The sequence below is a fragment of the Triplophysa dalaica genome, chromosome 2, assembly GCF_015846415.1.
Source record: "Triplophysa dalaica isolate WHDGS20190420 chromosome 2, ASM1584641v1, whole genome shotgun sequence".
In the NCBI taxonomy this organism is placed as follows: Eukaryota; Metazoa; Chordata; class Actinopteri; order Cypriniformes; family Nemacheilidae; genus Triplophysa; species Triplophysa dalaica.
In genome coordinates, this window is record NC_079543.1 from 21,060,791 (window position 1) to 21,071,717 (window position 10,927).

General features: G+C 33.8%; 1 protein-coding gene across 1 annotated transcript; it reads right to left on the reverse strand.

Moving 5' to 3' along the window:
* Positions 1-5,188: 5,188 nt before the first annotated feature.
* LOC130413558 (cytochrome P450 4V2-like) lies at positions 5,189-10,487 on the reverse strand. Its single transcript, XM_056738857.1, has 11 exons — positions 10,259-10,487; positions 9,889-10,001; positions 9,343-9,428; positions 8,815-9,005; positions 7,837-7,906; positions 6,896-7,022; positions 6,607-6,780; positions 6,425-6,527; positions 6,184-6,318; positions 5,846-6,025; positions 5,189-5,740 (listed from the first exon to the last, which is right to left on the reverse strand). Exons 1-11 carry the CDS (start codon positions 10,449-10,451, stop codon positions 5,577-5,579), a joined length of 1,536 nt encoding a protein of 511 aa, XP_056594835.1. The 5' UTR covers positions 10,452-10,487; the 3' UTR covers positions 5,189-5,576.
* Between the last annotated feature and the right edge of the window lie 440 nt (positions 10,488-10,927).

Here is a 10,927-nt window from a genome sequence, read left to right on the forward strand (position 1 = left end):
TGGCAGCTTTCCCGAGCTTTATCTAGTCTCGCTTCCTGGACTTTAGACTATCCTGCCCCAGGTTATTCTCTGTGAGCTCTGAGAATCACAAGTCCAATGACATTATCCTCTAGAATGTGGATTTGGCGGGCGTTTATTTATTTTTAAATACTAATATATAATCCTTTTTTATTTTTATTTCAACAAACACAAGTAGGCTATCAAAAGTAATAAATCAAAGTGTATTTTTGTTTGAACAGTATTTGTTTATCAAGTCATTTTGAAAACCAGTTAGGAAACGTTTTTAACCCCATAAACACCCTTGAAATAAGAACCATTACTTTCATGTGTCTCCCATTTAAAAAAGACAAAAGGAGGCCGATCAAGTTGCCAAGATACTTGGGTCACAACATACATTATTCACTTGGCAGACGCTTTTCTCCAAAGCGACTTACAAGCAGGAGAGCAAATAAACATTTTGTCAACACGCTAAACAATACCATTAGTTTACAGGCCATGCTACTAGGATGATCAAAGCTGGAGTATGCAAGGGAGAGAATGAACAACAAGATTTAAAAAAAAGACATAGACGGTTATTGGTTATTTAAGTAAATGCGGAAACACACAGGATTAGTTTTTCAGCATGGTAAACCAAATCATTGTGTCAACAAAAACAAAAAATGTCAACTGCCTTACAAGGACATGCTGCAAACAAAACAAAATGCAATTGAGTGCGGTAAAAATATCCGTACTTTAACCTAATCGATACATTGTCAAGAAAATTATTATTAGCTCAGCAATTATGTTTTGAAATAAAAAAATAAAAATTGGTCATTTAAATAATGTTTAACTTAAACTAAAGTAATGAAACACAGAAACATATTTTAGGCCTATGTCACAGAATCAATGTATATCAACCTTCCAAACACTCACACATACACCATTGTGAACAAGACAGTTGAAAACTGTACAGTTGTCTTTTATGTAGGGTTTTATATAACAGGACAAACAATACAGAAAAGAGCAACAATGATAGTCTTTTTCATCACCAAAAGGTTTTAATTAATATTGTTATGATCATTAGAGGACAGCATTAAAAAAAAATACTGAAATACTTTTTAATTTATCAATGGTTAAAGGTTTAATAGCTTAAAAATTTATAAGAAAAATCAAGTACATAAAGTCTGTGTTCAAAACTATTTTCTTACTTTACCCATATGGTAAGTTTATAATTTTTGAAATTTGAAGTTTAATGCCATTTGACTTCAACCCTTATTGTATCCTTTAATACAAAAAAAAATAACAGATTTCAGCAGCTGGTCCTCACAGGCAAATTCCACCCAAAAATCCTGTCATAATTGATTTACTCTCCTGTCATTCAAAGCCTGATTGTTTCTACCCATACAGTGGAAGACAACGGTGGACTACTAATATTCTTTAAAATATTTATTTGTGTTCCGCAGAAGGAAAATTATACAGGTTTAGAAAGATATGATTGTGAGTAAATGAGTATTTTCACTTTTGAATTTCTAATATTATAATATCAAACATTTTACAAAATCCTGTTTGCACCACCATATTTTCTACAGGTCCAGGGGAGGTTGTATTATATTCTTAAGCCATTAGAATAAATAATGTAACAAGACTTCTATGTAAAGCTATTTCATTGGAAAAACATCAGGTCAGATTAAGTGGATCAATATCCAAACAAGCCATGTGGACATCAAAAACAATAAGCGACACAGTCTGGTTGCCATGTGAGAAAATAACATTCTTCCTCATCAGACCATTAAAGAAACACAAAAAAGGGAACCGATTACTTTACATACAGTACATATTTGTGCAATCAATGTGAAGCTGTTAATCTGTTTAATTGTAAATGGCAAAGTTTTCTCAAATGTGAAAATCCAGCCAAAGTCATTTGAAGGGTTATTTGCAATAAACAGATAAGTCAGATAAGTCATTTTTGTGTAATTATTACTTAATCAAAACAACCCAAATGCAATTTGATTGATATTTGATATTACTTTGAATGAACAATAAAAAATGTATCTGTTTTTGCAAATTATTTTTTTTGTACTGCAAATGATAAATGCATTAACATTTTGACAATGCTTCTCAAATACAAAATGAGTTCATATCACAAAGTATATAGCTTTTGCTTACTACCAGACTGACAATGTTTAGTTGACCACGTTGGTCGAAGCTAATGCTAAACGAAGTTGCTGATGGAAAGCATGGATGCGCTCCTGGTGTAAAGGCCAGTGGAGGATACAGCGAGGTTTTAACATTCCCCGACGCAGATGCAGAGAACGGTTCAGACTGTAATCAGCTACATCTTGCAGGAATACCAAAATCAGCGAGTCACGATTGTCCTCCATTACCTGGTGAATAGCATGATGGGCTTTGAATCTGCAGAAAAAATAGAATATTTTTCACTTTAATCAGAAATAAAGTAAAATACCAAATCTGAGATTATAACTGTGAAATGATAGTGTTTGTTAAGGTGGTTTTCAGTATTTGCAGGTAAGGAAGTATGAGTTTGTTACATATTTAAGGATCTGAAGTTACGTTATAAAGAACTGAAACTATAGACAATGTATCACATTTAGACCTTACGAAGGGTTGCAATTGCAAATTTACTTTATGCATTTGACCGATGCTTTTATAAAAAAAAGTACTTTAAGGGTAGTTTTTTTTAGGAAAATTATATATTTTTATGATAATTATATTGTTTTACCTTTGGGAGTAAATAAAGTTACCAGATTTTAACTTCTTTTCAGAGTTTATGTCCAAATTCACTGTAAAATATAAAACTAATCATTTTAGACTTAAATTTTGGATTCAGTATTGGACTTTAGTAGTATGAATTTATTTACATCGGTCTGAATTTCACTATTGTGATTTTTATATGAAAGTCTAGGGATATTTGCAATAATTTACTATATAATATATAATCAGTTCACCTACATACTGTTCAGTATAGCCACAGTCACAAGGATCCACATATCATCAGGTTATGGCACACAGCCTGTTTGACAATTTATGTACATTCATTATATTCAGAGTTTGCCAGAAGTTCCCATGAATTTGGTTTATTTATGTGCATTCACTCATACCTTCTTGAACAAATTCACTTAAAGACCAATACCACCTCTCTGTGGTCAGGACACATCAATGCATTCATTTCATATTTAAAGTGTAGTGGAGGAAATTATAGTAACTGGGGGGAGTCAGATTGGGGTCAAATTCAATATTTTGAAAACAAATATTATTATGAATGAAAGTTGCATAGCGATTGAAGGCCATTGCATTTCAGCTGAACACAGTAATCTATTGCCTGTTAATCACAATACGTGTTATATTACCACGCATGCCTATGTTGCTTCAGGCAAGGATAAAAATTACAGTCTCCACGGGATACTCTTACTTTTAGTATCTTTTTAATTGTTTTGGGCTTTCTGCTTTAATAGGGAAGACGTGTGTGGTCACATATAGATTGCCGGCAACAACACAGCAACAATGGTTTAGCTATTAAAATAATGCAGTATAGTGGATTCTAGCTGACATGGGGAGGAGATTACACGGGCGAACACAAAAGCAAGCAGAGATAGGAAAGTTTTAATTATCTGCAGCCCTAAGGGACATCATCCTGTATATCTGCTCTCAACTTTCAAACAAACACATTGAGTTAAAAAGGGGAACGAGAATTAAAAGAAAACAATGGCTAAGAGAATAAGTCAGGTTCAAGACCCCATTCAATTTATGGGACATTTCAGTTTGTGTCTGTTTGTTTTGAAGCCATCTAAAAGCTACTTGAATCTTTTGAATATAGAAATGAACAAATATTTTAGCCGTAAATGACAGGTCATTAGTGTCATTTTTTTAATTTCAGATGTATTAAAAAAGCGTGATTTATTTCACATTTGTTTTGAAAGAATAATTACATGATTTAAAATGATTAAAGTAAATCTTATCAAACCTTTAAAGAAGAATACAAATATGGGTTTATTGAAGAAAAAAGTGTCTTCATACACTTATATACACATTAAAAAGAATTGTTCTAAGAGTTCTTTGCATTAGTGATTTTGAAGAAAAGCTAAATTTAGATCTAAGGTCCTTATAAGAACCAATTCTTTCACATATTTTCATAGTTTGTAATAAAACCAAAAAATTTAAATAACAGTTTCTGCAACTGAAAGGTGTGGAAGTTTAAGGTTCTTTATGCAACCATACAGCCCGACAAGTGTTGTAAACAAATACAAGTACACATTTAGGCTTTAATCTTTATAGCTTTTACATGCACCTGTTATCAGGTGAGATAATGGTTAATGAATAAAGTTGGGCAGAGTTTTAGGATTGTTTTATTATAACTATTACTTTCTAGTGTGATTTATTGTTTATTTCTTTTGATGCAATCAGGGGGTGAATTGTAAAAGGATATTAATAAGGTACCTTTCATAAAAAAAAGTATGTTAATATTTACTGATCATATAAACTCAAACATTTTCGTAACTGTTCATATCACTTTTGTTCCCTTTTACTGAAATCAATTCTGACTTGATGGTTAAACTGTTTCTTTTAAAGAGTGTACTATGAGGATTGCAGAGTTGTACACTTTTCAAAATTTACATATACTCTTGATAACATATATACACATACAGCCACAGAACAAATTAAGAGACCATTTCCTGTTTTCTGGGTTTATTATTTATAGGTATATGTGTTTTAATTAAAATCATTATTTTTGTTTTATTCTGTGAACTACTTACAATATTTATCCCACATTTTAAATAAAAAATATTGTTTATATTTTCAGAAAATTAAAACTGCAGAAACAGGTCAAAATAACAGAAAAGATTCTCTGCATTTTTCAAATACTCAAATACCTCAAATACTGCAAAGAAAACAAGAAAAAAAATCAGATTTTTGAAGCTATGGCCACAGTACATCTAGAAATGCTGATTGAATAGAAATAAAAAAGCATCTGAGGCTTTATAAAATGCAAAAACATTGAATTTTACATTTAATGTACTTGATGTTTACAGTTACATCATGCTTTAGATTAGATATTTTTGTCTTGCAGTCAATGAAAAGTCACTTTATCAGTCAGGGCCAGGTTACTATTGTCTTAGTGGGCAGTGCCTCATAATCAAACCTCGGGTTGGCACCAGTATCAGTATAACCTTAAGTTCACTGATAAAATCCATAAGCATTTGTTCATTTATTATTAAATCAAGAAAGTGGAGTGACATAAATGCATCATTGTGTCATTGCATAAATGCATCATTGCGTTGCTATAAAATTAAACTGTTATACAAATCTGACATCAAAGCTTGAGAATGAAAAAAACGAAATACCTTTTAATGAGGTGTTTTTAATAATGAATTAGTAAAATGTATTCTCAGAATTTTCTGACATGATTCATTTTATTGGTATCGAATTATTAAAAGGAAATTAAGTCTCTTCTGTATAAAAGAAGCTTTTAAATAAAAATTGTATTGATTCTGTACTCAAATAATTCAACACATTTTGTGTTTATCATCATGTTTTAAGTTACAGATGATTGTGCACATGTGTGCGATGCTGTGTATGTATTAGCATTTTCTGCGTTCCAGTGTGATCCAGATGCCTTGCTCCGGTCTCAGGACCAGTTCACCCTGTGGCCGAAGATCCTCCCTCTTCTGACACGCCACAATGTTAAAGTAACGCAGAACGGAAGCCAGAATAACTTTCTCCTCCATTATAGCAAACCTCTGGCCTGAAAACATACACGTTAATCTGTAAATGCTACCTTAAAGAAAACAAGGAGAGATAATGGCATGTAACTTTATGTGACGTGCATATCTGAGTCTGTATATCTCACCAATGCAGTTGCGAAGCCCAGCGGAGAATGGAATGAAGGCATAAGGATGTCGACCAATAGTATTCTCTGGCAGGAAGCGCTCGGGTCGGAATTCTTCTGGGTCAGGGAAGAAGCGAGGGTCACGATGGAGGGAGTAGGTTATGATTATGGCATTTGCTCCTTTGGGGACTTTGTAGCCACCTATAAAAGTTAGATACAATTAAATGATAATTATAAAACAAGTAAAGCACAATAATTTACCAAGATGTTTAAATCTAATCAAATATAATAAAGTAAAAAAAAAGATTATGTTGTATATGAATTGTTATTGAATAATGACAGACTGAAGTGTTACTCACTGATTACTGTGTCTTCGCAGATGGTTCGAGCAAAAAACGGCACAGATGGAAAGAGACGCAGAGACTCCTTTATCACACACTCCAGGTATCGTAGTTTCTTCAGATCCTCTGTATTAACAGGCCTCTCAGACTCACCTGACACACAAGCAGTGTCATTGACTAGTTCAAAGCTGTTCATGCTTCTGTAACTGTATTATGTAGCACACAATAGGAACCTGAACTTCTCGGATTGCAAACTTACCAAACACCTCAAAGAGTTCTTGCTGTGCCTTTCTTTGAACTTCAGGATGGGAACCTAACAGGTGTATGGCCCAGTTCATGGCAGCTGCTGTAGTGTCATGACCCTGCAAAATTCAGTCAAAAAATGCTGATTTAAAAACAGCATACGAATGTAAATAGCTATAATACCTTTTTGTGACTAACCTCAAACATGAACGTGTCTACCTCCTCCTGGATGTCTTTGTGAGTCAGCTTTTTTCCCTTCTCATCTGTCGTTTTCAACAGCATGTCCAAGAAAGCTCTCCTTTTCTTCATGCCCTGATCTGATTCGCTGTCAGACTCAATATAGCTGAGGTAGTCTGACCTCTCACGAATAACCTGTGTGAACGGGAAGCACGCACTGCCAATTGGTGTACAATAAGGATGGCACACAGTGCAAACTTCTAGGCAGAGTGTACTGTAGAAATACTGCAGACATCACAGCGATACTTACGCTGTCTGTGAAAGAATGGAGGATCTTAAGACTGCGGTTGTGTTCCCTCCCTTCACCGAAGTAGTTATATATAAAGTCAGGCCAGTACCAAGGCATCCTTTGGCGTCTGGTGATGATGTCACTCATTCTGCACCGGTCAGAACAAGAGGACTGAGATTTGGCAGTAATGGTGTATCCAACAGTATGTATATTGAGTGCAGTATATATTTTTTATAAATGGAGTAAGCAAATGCCCTGCAACATTTGGCAAATGTGCAGTATACAGTTTAGCCCATAATGCAATAAGTTTGACTTGACTTTTTATTACATTACAAATTAAATAAAATTAATGAACCACAACTCATATTTGGTCAAAATGAGGTAACGGCATGCTGCTCTGATTTTTGACTTAAAATGAAGCCTATGTTTGCTAGATTTTGGAACAGAGCCTTGGTGTTTACATAAACTGCCATGACTTGTACGGCCTATAAACTATTCAAACAAACATGGCTTAGAAATTAACATGATCTCTTTTAACCCGGCTAAACACACACTGTGTCATGAGTCTTTTGCAGAGTTACAAAACTTTCTGAAGATTTTACATACCGTCATTTTTTTAAACCATTAACATCATAAGTATATTGTATTGATATATTTATACCTTATAAGTGGCAAAAAACAAGTTACGTAAGATAAAGACATCTGCCTAAAGCATAAAGTATAAAGCACTCACCTGTACACATGGGTTATAATTAGATATGTGTTTAGGTTTAATTCTGTGAACTACTAACAATATTTATCCCACATTTTAAATAAAAACATTGTTTGAAAACTTAAAATGAAAACTTAAATTTTTTCTAGAAATACTGATTCAAATTCTCCTAATTAATTGCTATAAAATTTAAATGCTATACAAATCTGACATTAAAGCTCAAAACTTAAAGTAACTAAAGAGCACTCACCTGTACACACAGCGCACATAATCAGAATCATAGTTGCTCTGTGCATAGATTCTCTTTCCCATCGCAGTTTCTGAAATATAACATTTCTGTTATTTCAGTAAAATTTGGATACTTGATAAAAGTCTTCACACAACACAATTCTGCATGCTCCCACAATAAGATTAAGTTTAGATAAAAGTTAAGTTTACTAAAAATTTACAAAACAAAATCTGTTTATTGAAACAAATAAAACATTGGCCTAAAAATGCTAATGATATTAAATAGAATTAAAATAAATTGAAAAAAAATTGAATTCATCTTGTAGCAACATAAAATGTATTTTTTTTTCAAAGCTCATTGCTGTGAAAAGCGAGGTGTGCTATGATTGGCAAGTTAACCAATGCGTAGTGATTGGTTGAAAACTGCAAGCATGTGTTGGAAATGGAACGCTTCTTGGAACGTCAGGTTCCAATGCAGTGTGTGGTTACACGAGGTGTTTCAGGCAGTTCTGGGTAAGCATTCACTTTTAGGTAGAATGCATCTTTTGTTAATTTTACGTGTCTAATACAAACATGGGCAACTTATAACACACCAAAGACACAGAAATACACGTATTCGAGCCATATGATCACTTAGGCCATAAAATCAAACAATAAACAAAATGATTTGCAATTTATCAACAAAAAATGATACAAACCTGCCCTCAGAAGACCACAGGCCACCTGAATAAGTTGTGTTTTGTAATAAGGCGCACAATCTAGAATGCATTTGCAGGCTTCCCACACTTTTTGACTAATGAAGTAATGTACTTTGAATATTTCATTACTAGATAAGAAAGTTAAAATATTAATTTAAATTGCACTTAAAAAGAGGGACTTTCAAAATTTCAAAACACAAAAGATGTAGATAGAAGTTTATGGCCTTTCTAGTATTATAACTATAATTTTTATTGTATTGTAAATTCAGTTAAGATGATGTGAGAACTTGAAAATGACACACCACAGATGATGTCAAGGGCGCAAAGAGTGATGTGGTTAAAGCAGTTGAAGGGGCCTTTCCCAGCCTTCTTCTCTAGTTTCTCTACAAGCACTTCAGCTTGTTCATTCATCACCTCCAGGAACTCAGTCAGTATAGAGAAATGGAATGTTGGAGTCAACATCTTACGTCTGTGTCTCCACTTATTTCCTGTGCTGATACAGAGAAAGAAAGAAAGAAAGGTATCAGAACCGTGCCAATTTTTGACCGATTGCATTTGGATCATCTAAAGCTTATGATTTTATATTTTGTTCTTGTTTCATTGTAGATGAAAAGATGTTTCTCTTAAAACTTCTTTAGAGTTTAGTTTACCATTAAATCCCAGATTTTTGTTTCAGACATTGGTATTTTGGCAAATCTGAGCACATCATGATGTTAAGATCTTGTCTAAAACACTGGAGTATGGAAATACAGGTGTCTTCTCTGCGGGAATAACACTTTCCTTATTTAATTTGTATATATAAAACCAACTTGCTTTATTAGACAAGTTACCTCGTAAGTAGTCCAGTTCCTAGCCAAGGGTGCAGAAATTTGTATGCATAGGCTTTATCCATGTGAACAGGGTTATTGAGAACTGTCTGTGGGAGAATAAAAGATAGTCTTGCTTTAGGATTTGTCAAGAGCAAAACATCGAGCAGACTTGTGAAGCGGTCTCTGTGGTTAATAGAATTTTAACTGTATTACTATCTGATAAATGGCGAATAAACTAACAGAGCCCAAATATAGGGACAGACTTCTAAATTGACCTGCGGTTAATGTTCTTATTCGTTATATGCTCAGCAGTAGAAAGATATTTGAAACTTATTGCATGATGTTTGTGTGAAGACATTTTTTTTGGTTGTACCAGACACTAAACTAACATTCACCTTATTTATTGTCTGTAATTAAACTGACAGTATAGGGTCAGGCACTGTTTGTTCACCGTGGTTATCTTCCCCTCATATTGTGCAATATAATGGCACTATAGGTCAAGGAATAATATATGTGTGTGCTTGTGAATCAATGTATGCATGTAAGTCCACTTGTCTCTGACAGCACCTCAATAGTTTCAGCATGGTAAAGGATGAGGAACGGCACAGGTCCAATCCATATTTTAAGTAGAGGAGAATTCCGAAATTCATTTGTGTATCCAACCAACTGACAAAAGAAATCTGAAAGAGAGTTTTCAATCACTTAAAGTCACATTAAAAAAATAAATTGATTCCATGTGTGTGAATTAGATCAGGTCGAGTGCTTAGCTGTAGCTTTGAAAAGATGGGTATTGACACATAAAATGGAGTTAGGTAAAAAATCAATATATTTAAATTTGTGTGTATGATCACGATTTTTGTTACACGGTTTAAGTAATGTTTTTGAAAAAATAGACTATTATTTAATTATTGATTTATTTAATAAAGATTCCGCTCACCTCCTGCATTTGATTTAAACTGCAACGCATTCCCAATAAAAGGATAAATATATCCAATGCCCGGGACCGGTTTTAGCTCCTTCCAATTGTGCAGGTAGTTTTTCAGTAGCTGGTAGGTGACATAGCTCAAAAGAAATACGCAAACTCCTGCGGCTAGAAACCCAAAAGTATACACACCGACAAACACAACCATCTTTTAACACAGATGCACAGTGCATCTAGTGGCCAAGTGGCAGCTTTCCCGAGCTTTATCTAGTCTCGCTTCCTGGACTTTAGACTATCCTGCCCCAGGTTATTCTCTGTGAGCTCTGAGAATCACAAGTCCAATGACATTATCCTCTAGAATGTGGATTTGGCGGGCGTTTATTTATTTTTAAATACTAATATATAATCCTTTTTTATTTTTATTTCAACAAACACAAGTAGGCTATCAAAAGTAATAAATCAAAGTGTATTTTTGTTTGAACAGTATTTGTTTATCAAGTCATTTTGAAAACCAGTTAGGAAACGTTTTTAACCCCATAAACACCCTTGAAATAAGAACCATTACTTTCATGTGTCTCCCATTTAAAAAAGACAAAAGGAGGCCGATCAAGTTGCCAAGATACTTGGGTCACAACATACATTATTCACTTGGCAGACGCTTTTCTCCAAAGCGACTTACAAGCA